Below are 24,036 nucleotides of genomic sequence, written 5' to 3'. Positions count from 1 at the left end.
TGCCTGTTGAAAAGAAGAAAGATCATACAAACACACAAAAAGAATCCAGGTCTTCAAAAACCAAAAGAAAAAAAATGTGCTGAAAAGAATCCACAACATCCACCCAAAACATGTTTCAAGCATACCAATTTTATTTGTCTGTACTCAGCTTATAAAATTCACAGCATCCTATTTGAAAAATTCATGTATTATTTGGTTGTGTGAACACTCATAATCAAAAATACAAGTTCATTCCAAAACTTGATTCCTGTTGGTTCCTAGGAAAAAATATTTTTTAAAAAGCAAACCACTGTAATTTAATAAAATGTGTCAGCTCTTGACAGGTAGGCAAAGCATTTAGCATTCTTGCTATAGACAATAAGGCACAAAACACTCATTTCATTTTTAGAAAAAAAAATAACTTAGCTGACTATAATTCATAAAATATGTATTAGTGCAGGTTTTAATTACACCTGCCATGTACAATATACAATACCTTTTAGTATTTTTTGAGGCAAGTACTCAACTTTAAGGTCTGAATTCCAATGGCCTATATACTAAAAGAAAAAACATTCCTTACTTGTGTTTCATGTGTGTGTGTATCTAGGCTCCACCAGATACAATGTCAAAAAAGCACCTGCTTAATCCAGAAAATTCCTACGTTAACATCAGATATAACATTAAATGGGTCAGATATAAAATGATAAAAATATACAGGAAAACAAAAATATTTTAAAACATCACATTCTATGGGTGAGTAAAATATGAGATCAGAGGGTGGGGAATGTAGAGATCATCAAGAACGGGAGTTTATGAAACCAAATTATTTTGTATACAATTTAGAAAGCTTGCCCAAATAATGGATTCACGTGAGGGAGAGAAGAGCTTCCGCACTGTAATCCCACCTAGTACATCGGCCCTTAGGTCATGTGCAGTTCAGTTCATCTAGTTATTGAGCATCTACATTGGGCACTAGGAATACAAAAATAAGCGAGTCCTCCCCACCCTCCGTGCGCTGTCGGTTTCCATGTGCTCAAATCTTGAGCTAGTCCTCCTCAGTTTCAAGCCGTAATTACTTCACTTACAGGTGTGCATTTCAGAGAGAGGTAGCACAGGAACCACTAGGGGACCAAGTCAGGTCTATTATTTATACGAATCCACTCTCTAAACACACATGTAGCGGGCACCATACCGTACCAGGTTTTAGCTCTGTGTTGTTTGAAGAGAGCAAGAGTGAGAAAATAAAAATTGAGAAACACAGCCTGTCTTCAGTGTTCACAACCAAATGAGGGAGGCAGAGTTACAAGAGGTCCGAAGACTACAAGTTACGTATAATGTATAAAGTACAATGAGAACAAAAAAGCAAGTAACTGCGTGGGAAAGCTAAGGAAGATGTCACTCAGAAGATATAAAGCTGGGTCTTAAAGAAATGAGATTTTAACAAGAATAGCACCACATAAGCTCGGTGCAGGGCGTCTCTCAGAAGCACCAAATACTTCTCTGTGGTCAGAACATAAGGGAGAGTAGCAGAAGAGAAAGCTAGAAAAGGGGATCCTTATAAGCCACCTAAGGAGTCAGCCATATACAAATGAGCCTTAGAATATTTTTTTAAACTTGTGTTTTCTCTTTTTATTTAAATCAAATAACATGGAGTGTATTATTAGTTTCAGAGGTGGAGTTTAGTGATTCATCAGTTGCATATAACACCCAGTGCTCATGCATTCCATCAAGAGCGCTCCTAATGCCCATCACCCTGTTACCCCATCCCCCCTCCCCCCTCCCCTCCAGCTTGTGTTTTAGAAAGCTCCTACAGCAATATGGATGATGGATTAAAAAAAAAAAAAAAAGACAAAGGAGTCAATTGGAGTTTGCCTAAATTGTGAGGATCAAATTATCTGGCCCTCTCCCTACTCAACAATTCAAATTTGAGATTTACACAATTGCTCACACTACAAAATCTGCACTAAGACTACAACAGTATTTTCCATTCCGGGTGTGTGTGTGTGCACATAACTATCTATTCAACAGCGAATTTACTGTGTCTTCTACATGCCAGACACTAGGAATATATTGATAAGTAAAAACAGATATGGCCCTGCCTTCAAGGAGTTCATAGTCAAGTGTAGGAGATAAATTATGAAAGAATTTATGAAATTTTAAATAAAGCAAAGTACATTTATTAGAATATAAACATAAGAATAAAAATTTAAAAATACAGAATAGAAACCTCATTAAATTGTATCAGTCCATAAACTATTAATTTGGGTGAGTAGAGAGTCTGACAAGCGTTCAGCTGAGAAGACTGCCCTGAAGCAACACCTGGAATTATCACAAAAATATGAGACATCCAAAAGAGCATTAGTCTATCCTTCCAGCTACCAAAAGAGGAGAAGGCTCACAGCGAATAGACAGGGACTTAAAAATCCTAGGTTCTGATTCCATTTACAACATCCATAAACTAAGTGGTCTTGGGGAATTAACTTAATTCCTGCCTGATAGGATTCCACCTCCTCACATGGTTGGAAGAGAATGCATGTGAAAGTATCTAAAGCACACTGTCTGACCAGGAGTGGATATTCCAAAAATGTTCATTTAATTCCCTACTTTCTTCACCCTTCAAAATCAGACTAAGATAAAAATATTTATTTTCACAAAAATAAACGATTTTCCCCAGTTTTCCTAAGTCAAATGCCAGGGATCTGGTAAAAGTCTTTGGCAGCTGAAAATTTGGCCTGTTCTCATATAATCCTGGAATAAGAACTTTAAAAAACTAATTTATGAAGGAGATTTTTGAGAACACTTTTTAATCTTCTCTGAGTGCTTCCAACCTCTACCATTTTTGCTGCCAAAGAAAAAGGAAGGTATAAATATGAGGGAAAAAAAAACTAGAGAAAAATGCATAAAGCAGAAAATCTAGGTTGTAAAAAACATCAAATCATATAGAGCTATATAAGTGGATAGTGTTTTCTTCTAAAGTCCACAAGTAGGTACAAGTTAAGCCACATAATAGGACCTCTGGAGGAGAAAGAATGGAAAAGTAAATGGAGTCTAAATTTCACAGAAAGGCAAGCAAAAGGGCACTCGGGGGAACATCCACTATCGAATAAATACAACAATTTTTAAAAAGACATTTTTAAATAGTATTGAAGTAGAAAATATACATTTGTTTCTGAAAAGGAAAGAAATTAGGTTGAGACAAATTAATAGTTTATGGACTGATACAATTTAATGAGGTTTCTATTCTGTAATTTTTGTTTATATTCTAATAAATGTACTTTGCTTTATTTATAATTTTTTTTTGTCTAAATTCAGAGCCTGAATACATTTATTTGCTAGGTGGAGTTAATATATTTAGAACTTCAATAACTTTGAAACAAGTCAAATTACAAACTAAGATTTAGCAGATCATCAATTCACGATCTTTATTTTGATTCATCTTTACATAAGTACTTGAATTATTTATAATAGATCTTTGGGAGTCCATAAACTATATCTAAAACTCTTCTACAATTTTTTTTACAATGAATTGGTTATACTGTATAATAACTTACATTATTTTCTTCTGATTTTCTAAAGCAGCTCCGTTCTCCATGATTGTTTCAAAATAGCTATTCATAATTGCGTCAACTATCCCTGTTCTTCGGCCCTTTGACTAATTCGCACACAATCCAAAAAGTAATATTGTAATCTTGCCAAGTAATATTAGAAAAAAAATAAGAAAACATGTCACATTTTTAAAGTAATCAAACTCCAACACCAATACCAATTGGCAGTGTAAAATTGGGGTTCAATATAAAGCATCCTACACTAAGAGTTGAGATCTGAGTTTTGGCTTGGTTCAGATGCTAGCTAACCCTATGACCTGTGTAAGTCATTCAGCTTTTCTGACATTCAGCATACAATACGTAATGAAAATCATTACATAATTAGAGTATCTCTCCCTTTCACCCTCTCTCTCTCACACACACACACAGCTGTAACTCTCCTGACTCAATCATGTTCTCCATAACAGTATTGTATATGGTCATGCATGAAAAAGAGGAATTTCAGAAATAAAAGGCATAGGTTAACAACAACTAGCAACATTTCCAAATTTTGGTTCTAACTACTACTATTTCAATGCAATTCGGCAACTATTTATTGCGTGTCCCTGTGTCTTTGCGAGTAGGAGGATATTCCAGGCAGAGGAAGAGGAAGCTGGGGGATCAGAAGAAACTTGGCATATACAAACCACAGAAAACATTAAGATGGCTACATTAAAAGTGGGGTGGGCATGGTGGCAATAGTTATGGTCAGAAATGCCAGAGGTAAGTAGAAGCAAAATTCTACAGGCTCTGTAGGCCCTATCAGTCAGTTTGGACCTCATCCCAAGAACAATGAGGAATCATTGAAGGGTTTAAGCAATGGTGCAGCAGGATTCCTTTTCCAATTTTGAAAACTCATTCAGGACATATGCACAAAATAGATAGCAAGTGGGCAAGACTGGAGACAGAAACCAGTGAAGAGACAGTGTGGAGATACTGGACGCCTGAATGAGAAGGCAGTAGGACAGTAATTAAGAGCAAACTTCTAAAGTTATTTGTCTGCATTCAAATCCCAGATTTTCCAGACCAAACTGCTTACTCTCTCTACAGCTCAGTTTTCTCATCTATAATCCAGAAATAAAAATCCTCACAGGGTTACGCCAAAGAACAAATAAGGCACATATGACAGCATGTTGCCTGGCACAGAGTAAATGCAAATGTTTATTATCATTATTAATGTCAATGGGATGGAGAAATGAAAAACTAACTGGAAGATGTTTTGAAGACAGAAATTGACAGTGAAGATGTAGGAAAAAGGGGAAAGGGGCTGAGGGGGGCACTGTAGTTCAAATACATGATATTTTTTAAGTTTTGTAGGTTTGAAGGAGAAAATAGTGTTCATTTTTTAATATACTGATTGTGAAAGACATTTAGAAAGCAGGCAATTGTATCTATCCAAAGTGAAGCACACAGATCAAGGCTGGAGATTAGAGAATCAGAGAGATGGGTGTTAATTAAATCCATGGTGTTGATGAGATCCTCCAGAGAAAGAATATGCAGAGTGAAGAAATGCTGGCACTGGGTAGAAGCTATGGAATACCTGTACTGAGTGGATGGGCAGGGGAAGAGAAGCCTGTAAAGGACACTGAGAGTAAAGTACCGGAGTGTGAGAGCGCCAAAGCCAAAGGAAAACAAAAGTGTTTCAAACCAAAAGGAGCGCTCAACAATGTCAATACTGCCAAGCAGTGAAATAAGTTAAGGACTAAGAGTTTTCACTGCATTTAGCAACTAAATTACTCACTTACATAAAAAGTATGTGTCAAGCACTGTGCTAGACCCACAGATACAGGTAAATAAGACATAAAAGAGCCTTGCACACACAGCCTGTATGTTGTGAAGATAGACAGCAAACTGGTAAATAAATAAAATACTAAAAACTGTGATAAGGACCATTAGTAGAGAGAAAGTGACATGACAGAGTGTATTAGGGAATTTAAGAGCATCCCTCTCTGAGAACTTTTAAGCTGAGACTTAATGCAGGACTGGGTTTAGCATGGTCACAGAACTGGGAGAGCCCTGGAGGCTACAGCATAACGGTGGAGGAGGGGTGGAGACGAAGAAGCCAGACTGTGTTTGTAGACGACGCTCAGGACACAAGGAGAAGAGCTTGGAAAATATCTGTTGAGCATTTCTAAGTAGGGAAGTTAAGATCACTCTAACTAATAGCACTTAGTAGGTTGTTTTCCCTCATTTACACTAGTCCTAATAATCAGAAATAGAACATTTTACCACTCTTTGAAACCATTAACTATTTGATTCTTGGAGCAAGATGGAGGAGGAGTGGGAGACCTGGATTTCGTCTGGTCTCACGAATTGAGCTGAATAGGGATCAAACCATTTTGAACACCTACGAACTCAACAGGAGATCGAACAGAAGAATAGCAACAACTCTCTCAACAGAAAAGCGACCACTTACTGGAAGGTAGGACGTGCAGAGAAGTGAATCTGAGGCGATACTCGGGAGGATAGACGGCGGGGGAGGGGGCCTCCGGCGGCCGCTTCTGGCAAGTGCTAGAGCCGCGGAGCACAAAATTGGAACTTTTAGAAGTCGGCTCCGCTGAGGGACGTCGCTCCAGTGGCCAAGGTGAGGGTGGAACCCTCGCGGGACAGTGTGGTCTCAGGACCCTCGGGGGTCACAGAAAGACCGGGGGTGCCTGAGTGCGGCAGAGCTCCCAGGTATCAGAGTGGGGAAGCCGGCTGCAGAGACGGAGCCAAGGCGCGGGCTCTCAGCTCGGGGTGGCCATAAACTGTAATCCGCGGCCCAGTCGGGCCACTGCTCCTCCAGCAGGGACCCAACAAGCAGCAGATCTGGGGAGGCTCCCCTTCCTCCCCCGGGAGGAGCGGCGCGGGAGCGCACCGCAGGGATCTGCTGGGTTTGGAGACTCCACACGGGGTCGGGTGCCAGAGATACAAACGCTCGGTCACAGGCCGGGTGAGCGCGGAGTGCGGCCAGAGACCGGGGACACGGGAGTGACTGACTGCTTTTCTCTGGGGGCGCACTGAGGAGCGGGACCCCGAGTTCTCTGCTCCTCCAGGCGGAGATTGGGAGGCCACCATTTTCACTCTAGTCCTCCAAAGCTGTACCGAGAGCTTGAAGGGAACAAAAGCTCCTGAGAGCAAACCCAAGCAGCTTGCTTAGCCCTGACCGACAAGGGCGGGGCAATTCCGCCTCCGGCAAAGACATTTGGGAACCATGGCAACAGGCCCCTCCCCCAGAAGATCAGCACGAATAGCCAGTAAGCCAAGACCAAGTTTACCGATCAAGGAGAACGGGAGAATTCCAGCGCTAGGGGAATACTGCACATAGAATTCATGGCTATTTTACCATGATTCATTAGTTTTTCAAAGTTAATATTTTTAACTGTTTTTTTTAATTTTTCTTTTTCCCTTTTTCAACCATCTTATCAATCCCTTTTTTTATTTTTTTTTAAGATTTTATTTATTTATTTGAGAGAGAGAGAGAATGAGAGATAGAGAACATGAGAGGGAAGAGGGTCAGAGGGAGAAGCAGACTCCCTGCCGAGCAGGGAGTCCGATGTGGGACTCGATCCCGGGACTCCAGGATCATGACCTGAGCCGAAGGCAGTCGCTTAACCAACTGAGCCACCCAGGCGCCCTCAATCCCTTTTTTTAAAAAAAATATTTTTTATTTTTCATTTTTAGAGTCATACTTTATCCCTTCATAGTAGTTACCCTTATTTTTGGCATATATATATATATAAGTTGTTCTCTCTTTAAAATTTTGAGATAGTTTCTTCTAACAGATCAAAAGATAACCTAAATCACTAGTGTACGGCTTTGTTCTAGTCTCCTGCCTGATCACATTCTCTCCCGTTTTTTTTTTTTAAATCTTCTTTCTGTTTTCAAACAATTTCTTATCAATTACTTTTATAAAATCTTTTATAATTTTCATCTTTACAGTCATCTTCCATTCCTTCATTGTATCAACCCTTATTTTGTACATATATAAGTCTTTCTTCCTTTAAAATTTTAGGAGGCACTTTCTTCTAACAGACCAAAATACACCCAAAATCTAGTGTGTGGCACTGATCTATGCACTAGCCTGATCACATTTGATCATTTTCTGTTTTTTTTTGTTTTGTTCTGTTTTTGTTTGTTTTTATCTTTTTCTTTTTTTTTTTCTTTCTTTTTTCTTTCTCTTTCTTTTCCCCTGGTTTCAGGTCTTTTCTGATTTGTTTAGAGTACATTTGCTGGGGATGTTGTTAACCTGTTAGCATTCTGTTCTCTCATTCATCTATTCTCCTCTGGACAAAATGACAAGATGAAAAAAATCACCTCAGCAAAAAGAACAAGAGGTAGTACCGTCTGCGAGGGACCTACTCAATACCGACATCACTACGATGTCGGACCTAGAGTTCAGAATCATGACTTTAAAATACTAGCTGGGCTTGAAAAAAGTGTGGAAATTATTCGAGAAACCCTTTCTGGAGAAATAAAAGAACTAAAATCTAACCAAGTCGAAATCAAAAGGCTATTGATGAAGTGCAATCAAAAATGGGGGCACTAACTGCTAGGATAAATGAGGCAGAAGAGAGAATCAATGATATAGAAGACCAAATGATGGAAAATAAAGAGGCTGAGAAAAAGAGAGATAAACAACTACAGGATCACGAGGGCAGAAATCGAGAGATAAGCGATACGATAAGACAAAACAACATTAGAATAATTGGGATCCCAGAAGAAGAAGAAAGAGAGGGGCAGAAGGTATGTTGGAGCAAATTATAGCAGAGAACTTCCCTAATGTGAGGAAGGAAACAGGCATCAAAATCCAGGAGGCACAGAGAACCCCTCTCAAAATCAATAAAAATAGGTCAACACCCCGACATCTAATAGTAAAACTTACGAGTCTCAGAGACAAAGAGAAAATCCTGAAAGCAGCTCGGGAGAAGAGATATGTAACCTACAATGGTAGAAACATTAGATTGGCAACAGACCTATCCACAGACACCTGGCAGGCCAGAAAGGACTGGCATGATATCTTCAGAGCACTAAACGAGAAAAATATGCAGCCAAGAATACTATATCCAGCTAGGCTGTCATTGAAAATTGAAGGAGAGATAAAAAGCTTCCAGGAAAAACAAAAACTAAAGGAATTTGCAAACACGAAACCAGCCCTCCAAGAAATATTGAAAGGGGTCCTCTAAGCAAAGAGAGACCCTAAAAGCAGCATAGATCAGAAAGGACACAGACAATATACAGGAAGTCACCTTACAGGCAATACAATGGCACTAAATTCATATCTTTCAATAGTTACCCTGAATGTAAATGGGCTCAATGCCCCAATCAAAAGACACAGCCTATCAGATTGGGTTAAAAAACAAGACCCATCAATATGCTGTCTGCAAGAGACTCATTTTAGACCCAAAGATACCCCTAGATTCAAAGTGAGGGGGTGGAAAACCATTTACCATGCTAATGGACACCAAAAGAAAGCTGGGGTGGCAGCTTAAATCAGACAGATTAGATTTTAAAACAAAGACTGTAATAAGAGATGAAGAAGGACACTATATCTTACTTAAAGGGTCTATCCAACAAGAAGATCTAACAATTGTAAATATCTATGCCCCGAACATGGGAGCAGCCAATTATATAAGCCAATTAATAACAAAAGCAAAGAAACACATTGACAACAATACAATAATAGTGGGGGACTTTAACACACCCCTGACTGAAATGGACAGATCATCTAAGCAAAAGATCAACAAGGAAATAAAGACTTTAAATGAAACCCTGGACCAAATGGACTTCACAGACATATTCAGAACATTCCATCCCAAAGCAACGGAATACACATTCTTCTCTAGTGCCCATGGAACATTCTCCAGAATTGATCACATCCTAGGTCACAAATCAGGTCTCAACCGGTACCAAAAGATTGGGATTATTCCCTGCATATTTTCAGACCACAATGCTTTGAAACTAGAACTCAATCACAAGAGGAAAGTCGGAAAGAACTCAAATGCATAGAGGCTAAAGAGCATCCTACTAAGGAATGAATGGGTCAACCAGGAAATAAAAGAAGAATTAAAGAAATTCATGGAAACCAATGAAAACGAAAACACAACTGTTCAAAATCTTTGGGATACAGCAAAGGCAGTCCTGAGAGGAAAGTATATAGCAATACAAGCCTTTCTCAAGAAACAAGAAAGGTCTCAAATACACAACCTAACCCTACACCTAAAGGAGCTGGAGAAAGAACAGCAAATAAAGCCTAAACCCAGCAGGAGAAGAGAAATAATAAAGATCAGAGCAGAAATCAATGAAATAGAAACCAAAAGAACAGTAGAACAGATCAACGAAACTAGGAGCTGGTTCTTTGAAAGAATTAACAAGATTGATAAACCCCTGGCCAGACTTATCAAAAAGAAAAATGACCCAAATCAACAAAATCATGAATGAAAGAGGAGAGATCACAACCAACACCAAAGAAATACAAACAATTATAAGAATATATTATGAGCAACTCTATGCCAGCAAATTAGATAACCTGGAAGAAATAGATGCATTCCTAGAGATGTATCAACTACCAAAATTGAACCAGGAAGAAATAGAAAACCTGAACAGACCTATAACCCCTAAGGAAATTGAAGCAGTCATCAAAAATCTCCCAAAAAACAAAAGCCCAGGGCCAGATGGCTTCCCAGGGAAATTCTACCAAACATTTAAAGAAGAATTAATACCTATTATCCTGAAACTGTTCCAAAAAATAGAAATGGAAGGAAAACTTCCAAACTCGTTTTATGAGGCCACCATTACCTTGATCCCAAAACCAGACAAAGACCCCATCAAAAAGGAGAATTACAGACCAATATCCCTGATGAACATGGATGCAAAAATTCTCACCAAAATACTAGCCAATAGGATCCAACAGTACATTAAAAGGATTATTCACCATGACCAAGTGGGATTTATCCCTGGGCTGCAAGGTTGGCTCAACATCCACAAATCCATCAACGTGATACAATACATTAAGAAAAGAAAGAACAAGAATCATATGATCCTCTCAATAGATGCAGAAAAAGCATTTGACAAAGTATAGCATCCTTTCTTGATCAAAACTCTTCAGAGTATAGGGATAGACGGTACAAACCTCAATATCATAAAAGCCATCTATGAAAAACCTACAACGAATATCATTCTCAATGGGGAAAAGCTGAGAGCTTTCCTCCTAAGGTCAGGAACGCGGCAGGGATGTCCACTATTACCACTGCTATTCAACATAGTATTAGAAGTCCTAGCCACAGCAATCAGACAACAAAAAGAAATCAAAGGCATCCAAATCAGCAAAGAGGAAGTCAAACTCTCACTCTTTGCAGATGATAGGATACTGTATGTGGAAAATCCAAAAGACTCCACCCCAAAACTGCTAGAACTCATACAGGAATTCAGTAAAGTGGCAGGATAGAAAATCAATGCACAGAAATCAGTGGCATTCCTATACACCAACAACAAGACAGAAGAGAGACAAATCAAGGAGTTGATCCCATTTACAATTGCACCCAAAACCATAAGATACCCTAGGAATAAATCTAACCAAAGAGGCAAAAGATCTGTACTCAGAAAACCACAAAATACTCATGAAAGAAATTGAAGAAGACACAAAGAAATGGAAAAACTTTCCATGCTCATGGATCGGAAGAACAAACATTGTGAAGATGTCAATGCTACCTAGAGCAATCTACACATTCAATGCAATCCCCATCAAAATACCATCCACTTTTTTCAAAGAAATGTAACAAATAATCCTAAAATTTGTATGGAACCAGAAGAGACCCCAAATAGCCAGAGGAATATTGAAAAAGAAAAGCAAAGCTGGCGGCATCACAATTCCGGACTTCCAGCTCTATTACAAAGCTGTCATCATCAAGACAGTATGGTACTGGCACAAAAACAGACACATAGATCAATGGAACAGAATCGAGAGCCCAGAAATGGACCCTCAACTCTATGGTCAACTCATCTTTGACAAAGCAGGAAAGAATATCCAATGGAAAAAAGACAGTCTCTTCAACAAATGGTGTTGGGAAAATTGGACAGCCACATACAGAAGAATGAAACTGGACCATTTCCTTACACCACACACAAAAATAGACTCGAAATGGTTGAAAGACCTAAATGTGAGACAGGAGTCCATCAAAATCCTAAAGAAGAACACAGGTAGCAACCTCTTCGACCTCAGCCGCAGCAACTTCTTCCTAGAAACATTGCCAAAGGCAAGGGAAGCAAGGGCAAAAATGAACTATTGGGATTTCATCAAGATAAAAAGCTTTTGCACAGCAAAAGAAACAGTCCACAAAACCAAAAGACAACCAACAGAATGGGAGAAGATATTTGCAAATGACATATCAGATAAAGGGCTAGTATCCAAAATCTATAAAGAACGTATCAAACTCAACACCCAAAGAACAAATAATCCAATCAAGAAATGGGCAGAAGACATGAACAGACATTTTTCCAAAGAAGACATCCAAATGGCCAGCAGACACATGAAAAAGTGCTCAACATTGCTCGGCATCAGGGAAATCCAAATCAAAACCTCAATGAGATACCACCTTACACCAGTCATAATGGCTAAAATTAACAAGTCAGGAAACGACAGATATTGGCGGGGATGTGGAGAAAGGGGAACCCTCCTACACTGTTGGTGGGAATGCAAGCTGGTGCAACCCCTCTGGAAAACAGTATGGAGGTTCCTCAAACAGTTGAAATTAGAGCTACCGTTCGATCCAGCAATTGCACTACTGGGTATTTACCACAAAGATACAAATGTAGGAATCCGAAGGGGTACGTGCACCCCAATGTTGATAGCAGCAATGTCCACAATAGCCAAACTGTGGAAAGAGCCAAGATGTCCATCGACAGATGAATGGATAAAGAAGAAGTGGTATATATACACAATGGAATATTATGCAGCCATCAAAAGGAATGAGATCTTGCCATTTGCAACGACGTGGATAGAACTGGAGGGTGTTATGCTGAGTGAAATAAGTCAATCAGAGAAAGACATGTATCAGATGACCTCACTGATATGAGGAATTCTTAACCTCAGGAAACAAACTGAGGGTTGCTGGAGGGGTGGGGGGTGGGAGGGATGGGGTGGCTGGGTGATAGACACTGGGGAGGGTATATGCTATGGTGAGCGCTGTGAATTGTGCAAGACTGTTGAATCACAGATCTGTATTTCTGAAACAAATAATGCAATATATGTTAAGAAAAAAAAGAAGAAGAAGATAGCAGGAGGGGAAGAATCAAGGGGAGTAAGCTGGAGGGGGAGACGAACCATGAGAGATGATGGACTCTGAAAAACAGACTGAGGGTTCTAGAGGGGAGGGGGGTGGGGGGATGGGTCAGCCTGGTGATGGGTATTAAAGAGGGCACGTTCTGCGTGGAGCACTGGGTGTTATGCACAAACAATGAACCATGGAACACTACATCAAAAACTAATGATGTAATGTATGGTGATTAACATAACAATAAAAAATTTAAAAAAAAACAACTATTTATTACAATATCAGAATAACCTTTTCTATTTTAAAGGGTACTATACAATTACAGTATGTTACCTGTTGCATTCATCCTACTAATCCCCTTTTAACCTGCTTCCATTTTTCTTTCAAAGATATTCCTCATAATACTTGCTTGATTCTATCATTCAATTATATTTCTCTGAAGTACTCCTCGTTTTCAAGCAATGTACATCAGAAGTTGAATGTTTTAAAACAAGAAGACTTGGGGCACCTGGGTGGCTCAGTCGGTTAAGTATCCGACTCCTGATTTCAACTCAGATCATGATCTCAGGGTGGTGAGACTGAGCCCCACATCAGGCTCCACGCTCAGCAGGGAATCTGCTTGAGATCCTCTCTCTTCCTCTGCCTTTCCACCCACTCCAAAAAAATATAAATAAACAAACAAACAAGAAGACTCAGCATGATGTTACTAAAATGTTTATGGGCCAGTAATGTACAAAACCTGAGATCCACCTTCCCCGAAAAATATTATATTCAAAGATTATATTCCATAGTTTCAGGTTCCTATTTCTTTCATCTATGTATTTATTTATATACATGTATATGACAGAGAAAGGTTGATGCAGAAAACTCTGACCTGATTCTGAGTAGCTAAATTATATGTTCATATTATTTTTTCATTTCCTTATTTGCAAAAGGAAGAATTTACACCCCTTCCATATTTCACAAGGATATCAATAATATAAAATGTTGCCATTTGCTTAATTATTAATTATCAGGCAGTGAGCTCGGCATATAAATTATTTTTAATCATCACTATACCCCAAAAAGTAGGCATTATACTTCCCATTCTACAGTTGAAAAAAACTGTCTCAGAGAGGTTGGGTGACTTGCCCAAGATTGCAGAGCTAGAATTTAAACCCAGTTTTGTGATCTGAAAAACTCTGGTCCCTATACCATTATGCCTCAGACTATTAACAGACTGGATTCATTAAAATACCTATCAGATATAAGATATAAATCATAAAGATGAATTTTTAAATGACAAATGTTATTTTATTAAATTTTTAATAAACTATGTATTTAGTTTATTAAACTTAGAAATATTTGCTATATATACCATTCCTATATATGCCTCTCTTCGATTTCAATTTTCTTAATAATGGAGAAGAAAGATAAAAGGAAGATAAAAAAAGAACCACGCTGTGTTAAGGTCCAAGAATTACCATTCTGGGTGAAATTTTTTCCCAGTTAATCCTTAATACATATATTAAATCCAATGAACTACTACTAGTAACTAACTGCCTATTCTCAATACTTACTTGTCTCTCAAAATTAAAAATTACAAATGGCTTCAGGTTTTCCTGAATCAGAAAACCCTAATCTCTGATTAGAACCTCTAAATGTCACTATTTCTCTGAATTTGAAAAGCAATTAGTCTGAACCGAAGCATCATAATTTGCTCTCAGAAGAGTCTATAGATTAATTGTACCGTGAGCTCCTCCTACTAAGAGTTTTCAGGTGGCCAAGTCATCCACCAAGACACTGTCTGAAGAAGTCTAGATATTCAACAAAAAGAAACCGCAGCCAGATCATCTTTATTTTCCTTAACAAAATACACGCAAGAGCACAAAATTCACTTATATATCACCATTATTTTACAAGTATAAATAATGCTCAGAATTCAAGTACAGTCAAGTGCAGAGATATTTCCTATGTGTTAATATATAAACATAAGCTAATTATATACATCATGTGCCTTTGGCCCAGCTGCAAAATAAGAAACATCAAAAAAGAAACACTGCACTTGACTGTTCAATTGCATTCTTACTGAGAATTCGTACCAATGCCTATATAGTTACAGTTATAACTTTCTTACCACTTAATGTAAATGCCTAAATAGACATCCCCCCTGCAAATATCTCAAGAATTAAAATTCTACCCATTTTTGATGATGAATGATTAAAAATCTTAATTGAGTTTCATTCCTTAAAATGAACACCATTAGAACTTATTCATAACCAAAGTTCTTCCTATGTCAAAATGGTACTATTTACAGGTCACACATAGAGAAAACAAGAATGCTATTTTGTTTACTTTTAGAGTAGAAGAAAACATCTAAAAGCCGGCTAAACAGCGTGGGTCTTTATACATTCCAAAGGTTCTTACTTTACTGCTATCACTTGCCTTTAATTTAACACCCAGGAGCTACAACTTTGACATATTGAAATAGCCAAGCAATCTAAATTCAAGTGATATCAAGCATAACCTTAGGGGAAAAAAAAGAAAGCACCACCAAGAAAGCAATAACTGACATCAAAAAGACTACAAATATCCAGTTGAAGGCACGTGGAAGCATTTACTACATGGCCATCAAAGATTCTCCACTGAGTTCAGGATTAGGAATAGAATCAGCTCTGGGGACCGGCGATTTGGCTTCATTCACTGAGGCGTCCTCATTCATGGCCTCTTGTTTCTCCTCTGGTTCCTCTGTGCCAGATACTTTTTCAGCCCCTTGGTTTGTCTGCTCTGTATCTGGTATTTTCTCATCTGTCTGCTCTGTACTGCTATCAAGAACATCTTGTTCTTGTACAGATTCTGAAAAGATAAAGAGTCAAGACTTTAGGAATAGCCAAAGTTAAAACTGTTATGTAAGATAAACAAAAGATAAAAGAAACAGGAGAATGGTCTAACATTACCCTTAAAATCTTTTAAAATATGTACTTAACTCCCTATTACATAGAAGAATTGGTATGAATGAAGAAAAAAAACAATTTGGGGAAAACAAACCTATAAATATACTTTTATCTAAAGCCCTCTATTTGCCTAAAATTTAGGAACTTTCATAATATTTAGGAACCTTCCTAAAGATGCATTTGTAAGTTAAATGTCCAAATATTTCAAACGAAGTCCCAACAGATTTATGTGCTATAAGACAACAGCCCGGCAAACAAAGCCAATGTATTAACTCCCAGATTATGTTTTCTGAAGGAGCTGTCTCCCTTGCACACAGACAACTCTGTAAACAATAAATGTGTACCTGTGTGTGTGTGCGTGCATGTGCAGGTAGTGCTATTTCCCACACTGATTTACCTCTCTATTATCCAAAGACTGGGATGGTCTGGATCCACCTTTTCCAAAGGCATGACAAGTCTCCCCCCATCCCTCTACAAGACAAGTTCTCAGGATTTAAATCTCTGGTCAGAATATGCTACATACCTAGAATACAAGGAAGAGAAAGGGAAGGGTCTTTTGTCTCTGTCTCCATAGTGGAAGCTAAGTGAGGGTCTTGGTTCCTATCTAAAAATTTACTCCCTTTAAATTCTCTTTTGAGTTTCATTAAGTTCAAACCCCTAATAATAATTTTATTCAGTAAAGTCCCTTTAATTTTTTAAAGTTTAAAGAACGAAATGAGGGAGGGAATGTCAGAAGCAGAAAGCTTTGAGCCTCCTAATTTCCAAGTCAAAAATAAAAATCTAGCTTTTGTTTTTATAATAAATAGTAACAAACACCCTTGCTAGGAGAAATATGGTTAAACCACATCAGCCAAACAAATAAGCAGATTTTACTATGCTCATGGAAGATCCCTTATGATATACTACAAATGTTATTAATTCAAAAAATCTGAAGGAAAAGCCAATCTACATTACTAAAATGCTCACATTTAGTTCTTTTACAGTATAGGTCAGAGTCTTGCTAAATAAATAAAATTAATTAATAGATTTGCAAAGAAATTATGTACCATATGCACACATGGAAGTGGAGGTCTTACAAATTCATGCTTTTACCATTATCAGTTTTAATAAATACAAATTATCTAAATCTCCACACACTCATGCCAAGACTTTAAAAATACTAAAAGGTAGGACAGCCACATGCAGAAGAAAAAAACTGGACCATTTCCTTACACCACACACAAAAATAGACTCGAAATGGTTGAAAGACCTAAATATGAGACAGGAGTCCATCAAAATCCTAAAGGAGAACACAGGCAGCAACCTCTTCGACCTCAGCCACAACAACTTCTTCCTAGAAACATCGCCAAAGGCAAGGGAAGTAAGGGCAAAAATGAACTATTGGGACCTCATCAAGATAAAAAGCTTTTGCACAGCAAAAGAAACAGTCCACAAAACCAAAAGACAACCAACAGAATGGGAGAAGATATTTGCAAATGACATATCAGATAAAGGGCTAGTATCCAAAATCTATAAAGAACATATCAAACTCAATACCCAAAGAACAAATAATCCAATCAAGAAATGGGCAGAAGACATGAACAGACATTTTCCCAAAGAAGACATCCAAATGGCCAACAGACACATGAAAAAGTGCTCAACATCGCTCGGCATCAGGGAAATCCAAATCAAAACCTCAATGAGATACCACCTCACACCAGTCAGAATGGCTAAAATTAACGTCAGGAAAAGACAGATGTTGGCAGGGATGCGGAGAAAGGGGAACCCTCCTACACTGTTGGTGGAAATGCAAGCTGGTGCAACCACTCTGGAAAACAGTATGGAGGTTCCTCAAACAGTTGAAAATAGAGCTTTCATATGATCCAGCAATTGCACTACTAGGTATTTACCCCAAAGATACAAATGTAGGGATCCGAAGGGGTATGTGCACCCCGATGTTTATAGCAGCAATGTCCACAATAGCCAAACTGTGGAAAGAGCCAAGATGTTCATCCACAGATGAATGGATAAAGATGTGATATATACATACAATGGAATATTATGCAGCCATCAAAAGGAATGAGATCTTGCCATTTGCAACGACGTGGATGGAACTGGAGGGTGTTATGCTGAGCAAAATAAGTCAATCAGAGAAAGACATGTATCATATGACCTCACTGATATGAGGAATTCTTAACCTCAGGAAACAAACTGAGGGTTGCTGGAGTTGCGGGGGAGGGATGGGGTGGCTGGGTGATAGACATTGGGGAGGGTATGTGCTATGGTGAGCACTCTGAATTGTGCAAAACTGTTGAATCACAGATCTGTACCTCTGAAACAAATTATGCAATATATGTTAAGAAAAAAAAAAAAAAGAAGATAGCAGGAGGGGAAGAATGAAGGGGGGGAAATCGGAGGGGGAGACGAACCATGAGAGATGATGGACTCTGAAAAACAAACTGAGGGATCTAGAGGGGAGGGGGGTGGGAGGATGGGTTAGCCTGGTGATGGGTATTTGGGAGGGCACGTTCTGCATGGAGCACTGGGTGTTATGCACAAAGAATGAATCATGGAACACTACATCAAAAATTAATGATGTAATGTATGGTGATTAACATAACAATAATTTTTTTTAAATTAAAAAAATACTAAAAGGTAATTATTACTTTAAACAGATATCTTAGACTCTAGTTTACAGAATTAATTACAACCTCCTTCCCTCTTTCATATATAAAATGAAAGGCCAAAATTCTAGTTAGGGACATCCAATTTAATGAGGTCTTACTATATAAAAATTCATATGATCACAAAAAGTAGTGAGGAATGTTCACAAATCCTACTTGGGTCAAATGTCATGAAAATGCTATTTTTATCTTAAAAAGAACTGAAAATGATATTGAAGGACCACTTGGAATCTTATAAAAATCAAGGTAGAAAAGCAGTAGGTCATTCAAGTTTTGTTATTTGAATGTTCCAGTGCACAAAGGAAAAGCAGAAAATGCAAATGAAACTCTCTGGATAGGTACAGATAATTTCTGCCACAAGGGCAAGCAAGTTTTTCAGTGGGAAGTTCAGGAGTCGCCAACCATTTGTAATTCTACCCTCCCAGAATTTATGCAGGGTAGAATTTTAAGAGTCACGGTTTTCCACAACTCTCTGGCCATTGAGCAATACTTACTTGCCAAGAACTTTACAATTTGTTATATTTTAGAAAGCCTTCTGAAACAAACCAACAAAGCCACACTAAATGAAAAGACAAGAAGCTCAGAATCTGGGACTCAATTCCCCAATAAATGTGTTTAGGTGAATAGAGGCTCAGATAATTAGTCATATTCTGTCTGACCAACTGCCTCAGTACTGAACTTAAACAGGAGAGGTACTCAAGTTCATAATCTATCACATTAAAGCTCTGCGATGTAACTATTTTCAGAAACAGACACATCACTGGTCAAATCCAATTACATTTAAAAAAAACTCTGGGGTCTAGAGGCAGATAATACAAAAAGAATTACTATAATACTTAAATTTTTAAATGTATAAAGATGAATTCTAAGAAATACCATAGGTTATCATAATTAGAAAATGACATCATACCAAAGCTTGCTTGTCAATACTTTATTGTATTTCAAAGAATATACAGAAGACTAAAAACTGATGAAATGATGGGTAGGGCTTGAAATAATGAAAAAGCTTATTAATGACTACTTTTCTACCCCCAGGTTAATTTGCAGAAAAGTAATTTTAAGAGCAGTAATACTACATAAAAACTGGTATGTGTCACGATGCCTATAATGCACGCATCAGTCTAAATGACACAGATACTCGATTTTTGGATGCCAATGCCATTTTGTGAAACGTCATCCAAACAAGATTTAAATGAATTAGGTGTGCAAGATTAACAGAGAATTACATGTTTAAGAACTAAGCCACAGAACTTTATAATAAGATAATTAAATGTATTCCAAAAGTATTTATTTCTATGGGAGAATATCATTTGCCTATTCTAATAAAAACAGCAAATTTTTTCTATGAAGTTATAGTTTAAAACAGCTTGGTGATATAAAATACATTATAGAAGATGTCAATATTTGGGCATAAAATACTAAAAAAGAAACCAGCCCATGTGTTCACACTAATTAAACAGGCTTCTTCTCCCCTGTGCAACACCAGTTTAAGTCTAAAATTAAAACAGTTACCCAAATGACCTAATACCATCTGTAAGAAAATTTTTAAAATCAACTTTGGCATCCATAATGTCAAGGAAACAATATATCACAATGTGATAAAACAAAAATGATCTATGGAATTTGTTCCTTTCCCCACTCCTACCCCCTGCCCCTCTCCCCAGTGTTCTTGAGAGAGAAAGCTTTTTCTACCAAATTGTAACAATCTGCTTACAGTTGTTTGGGCAAAGCCTCAACTCAGACAACTCAAACTCGTAAAACTGAGTATTAACTGTATAATGAATACCACTGCCTCATCTATAAACCACACACATGTAAAAACAGGTAAGAACATCACTGTACCTTTTGGTTTTTATTCTAGCTCTTAAATAATTTTCTAAGAAAATTAAAGAATGCAAAACAGATTCATATATTTCCTTTCCACAGGGGGTAAAAAAACATGATTCTATTTAGTTTATGCCTTTGAAAATCCTTCATATTTTGGGGAATTCATTTAGATTCTTACTTTTTATTCCTTTTTACAATAACAACAAAAATTTGTCTTGCTAACACATCAAACTTTTGCCTTGCTAACACATCAGTACCCACTGTATGTGTAGACTATAAAACTTACCCAAAGGAGAATTTGTTAAATTAAAACGGACAGTTTGTCTTTGAACTCACAGGTCTTAAGCAAAGCAGTTTTTTTTTTTTTTTTTTTGCAGGGGGGTGGGGGAGTTTATTGCAAACTGTTATAATTAAGGCAAAGCAGTTTTTACAAGACTTTCTGCCTTAAGGAAAATGGCCAACTTAAATTAAGGAACAAAGATATGAATCTCATCTCAAAACTTAACCCAATGGCTCAATGAATAAAATTAATTAAATAAAACCACCTATGAGAAAATAGCTCATACCGAGCCCACAGAATGCTATTTAATAATAATACTGTTATTTACCACTGGTGAACAAATCCATTAGATGAGTAAGAAATGTCATTATCAGGCAACAATGTAAAATTACTAGGTGAAGGTGTTTTAGGAAAGAGAATCAAAAGGCCAAAAGATCTCTAGGTCTAAAACAAACAAGCAAAAAGATACTATAGGCATGTTTATATCCTGAGGAAGAAGTATATAATTAAATATCAATAAAGGTACAAGCTTTCTGGATCTGGTAAATACATAACTCAACAAAATTTACATTATCAAATAGTTCAATTTCGTAGAGCATCATAACAAACAATAGTAAAAACAGAATTTTCTCTAGTTCAACATAACCTAACGGTAACAATACATTGCTTAAAAGAAAGAAAAAAGCAGAAATCAGATTACCAAAATAAATTTCACCTTATATAAATTTTACTTGCTATTTTTGATAGTATTTTTATTTTATTTTTTCATTTTTATTTAAATTCAATTAGCCAATATATAGTACATCATTAGTTTCAGATATAGTACATCATTAGTTTCATCATTAGTTCAATAATTCATCATTTGCGTATAACACCCAGTGCTCATCACATCACTTGCCCTCCTTAATGCCCATCACCCAATTAACTACCCCATATTTTTGATAGTATTGATTAAATGCCATGAGTTTTATTATTAGAAAGTTATTTCCAGTTGAATAAAAGCTATCTTTTATTAAAATAATTACATAAGATCTAGACAAATACAACTGAGTAATTAAAACAATATTAACATTTTTTAAACAGGCTAGCCTAAAATCACGCTACTGGTACACTAACAATGTAGAAACCTCTTATTCTAATTATTTATCATAGTTAACAAAAAAGAATGCTACATATCAAATATTTTGGAAAGCACATCTTAGAAAAGCAAAACTGATAAACCACTTTATTGTGGCTTAGCAGAGATTCACTACTCATTTAGCCATAAAAGAAACCGAGTAACTTAAAAGTAGTTCATTACTTTGGCATACCATATCTAGTATGCTCTTACATAAAAAGACAATCCCTAGTCTTAATTTCTTGTGTTTCTTTAATACAGTATTACCAAAGCATCTGGATACACACAGTTCTAGAAGAAAGTTCTAGGAATCCAAATGAGTAATTAATGGGAGAAATTTCTTCTAGGCCTCCTTCTTTGATGAAAACTCCAAGATTTCGTAAGTTGTTCTAAAGAGTGATCCAAAAATTTTTCAAAAGCCTTATGTTTCATCCTAAATGCAAAATCTTCCAGTAGCAGAATCAAGACAAAACTCAAAGTCTTGCATCATAGATTTTTTTTAAAAAAGTTGCTTCTAATGATTCAAGATTATTCATACAAATAGTTACAGAATATTTGTTGAAAGGAAAATTCATATGGAAGAAAGTTACCCTTTAGTTCCCTCTGTGAATTCAATAACCTAATCTCTGCAGTTTCTCCTACTATCAAGGAGCTATTTCACTACTTTAAAATATATAAAAATTGGGTGCCTGGGTGGCTCAGTCGGTTAAGCATTTGCCTTTGGCTCAGATCATGATCCCAGGGTCCTGGGACTGAGCCCCACATCGGGCTCCCTACTCAGCAGGGATCTGCTTCTCCCTCTGCCCCTCCCCCCTGTTTGTGTTTTCTCTTTCACTCTTGCAAAAATAAATAAAATCTTAAAAATATGTATATATATATATATATAAATTAATGCAGAAAAGATTTTTTTAGACCTCAAGTTTTCACATCAAGAATGCAGAAATCAGAAATCTAAGCTCTCACTTACACTGGCTGTCAGCACAGAGAGATGATTGAGATGATATGGTCTTACTTATTAGTTCAATATAATCATGAAGGTATGCCACCAGCATTCAAAATAAATGCAGCTTCATCTTTCACCAGAATACTTCCTAATCTCTTGGAAATGGTAACTGTATATCAGAGTGGTGAGACAGTAGTCTTGGAGAAAAGTTTCAATCTTCTGGAAAGCCAAAGAAGTAAAAGGTTCTCATAGCCATTTTGATGAATCCAAAGAGAAGTATGAAAAAGTTACTACTCCAAAGACTATCTTAACCAAATGGATTTGTTGCTTCAGTTTCTAGTGCTACAGAGTTGTTAGACCTTGCCTCAGGTTTTGTCTTCACCTATTAACATTATCTTATTAGGGCTGAGTTTGAGTCAGTTAGACTTCGTTCTGGAGATTTCAGATAGAAAATGAGACATCTAGGGTGTTGCTCCTCCTAGATTTGATGAGAAGTAAAGGTATAGCTGGGTGTTGTTTGCTAACTATCCACCTCAACCTTAGCAGAAGATTTTACTTAAAGCATGGGACTCATTATCAAGATTTTTATTTTGTTGGTTTTCTTTCTTTTGTTTTTTTGTCCCAACTATTAGCTTTCAAATATTCACTTTAGCTTTCATAAGCAAGGTTACTCATGGAAAGGACTTCAATTTTTCCTCTAGGCATCTTCACTATGAAATTCTTTAGTTTTCTGTTTCAACAGGCTGCAATAGCAAGGCAGGTGATTGCATGTGACAGCATGCAGTTCAGAGCATGACTTAAGCAGAAGCAAAAATGTGATTATGTTTGGAGTTGATGTTGCAGACTTGGAGAAGGTGAAGGTATTGATCCCATGTTGAAAGAATACAGGCTTCTTGTCATGACTATCTGTGTTCGAATTCATTTTGATATATGTTAGTAAGCCAAAAGCCAAGTCTAAATCAACACACATATTTAAGGTTCACTCTTTAAGTTTAAAAAAAAAAAGGGTTCTCAAATTTTCATACTAAACTTTTCATATCTGAAAATTCACTGTCTCATGTTATTCTCAGGTAAGGAATTTTTTTACTACTCAGCACTTGTATAAGAAGAAATCAAATATATGTAAATGAGAATTCTAAGAAATTAAAAGGATGAATACTGACTGCTAAATAAACTATGTGAACTAAATTAATACGGATTTTTTTTCTATATCAGGCATAGCACCAAAATATCATGGCCTGTGCCATAATTTTAGCATCCTCATCATTCAGAGCGGCTTAACAAACATCTCCCTATCTAATACTAACAAGAAATAGTTGGCAATTAATAGTCAGATCTTCCATCTCTTTTCCATTTTTTCATGAAACTTCCTCAAGAAATCCTAAAACAGAATTACAAGGTGAGTTCTAAAAACCAATGAAATTCTGATAAATTTTGTTTCTCTAAAATAAGGTTGTTT

The 24,036-nt window shown here is 37.0% G+C and overlaps 1 protein-coding gene across 1 annotated transcript in view; it reads right to left on the bottom strand.

The window, feature by feature from the left end:
* Positions 1-14,200: 14,200 nt before the first annotated feature.
* The window catches only part of LNPK (lunapark, ER junction formation factor), a 77,484-nt gene continuing 67,648 nt past the window's right edge, over positions 14,201-24,036 (bottom strand). Inside the window, exon 13 of the mRNA XM_028125677.2 lies at positions 14,201-15,649. Coding sequence (XP_027981478.1) covers positions 15,414-15,649 — 236 coding nt within the window. The 3' untranslated portion in view covers positions 14,201-15,413. The remainder of the gene's footprint in view (positions 15,650-24,036) is intronic.

The sequence above is a fragment of the Eumetopias jubatus genome, unplaced genomic scaffold (assembly GCF_037043125.1).
Source record: "Eumetopias jubatus isolate StellerSeaLion01/CBP00866 unplaced genomic scaffold, mEumJub1_p1.0 scaffold_3, whole genome shotgun sequence".
In the NCBI taxonomy this organism is placed as follows: Eukaryota; Metazoa; Chordata; class Mammalia; order Carnivora; family Otariidae; genus Eumetopias; species Eumetopias jubatus.
The sequence above is the reverse complement of the archived record's forward strand: the minus strand, read 5'-3'. Positions and strand labels throughout refer to the sequence as shown.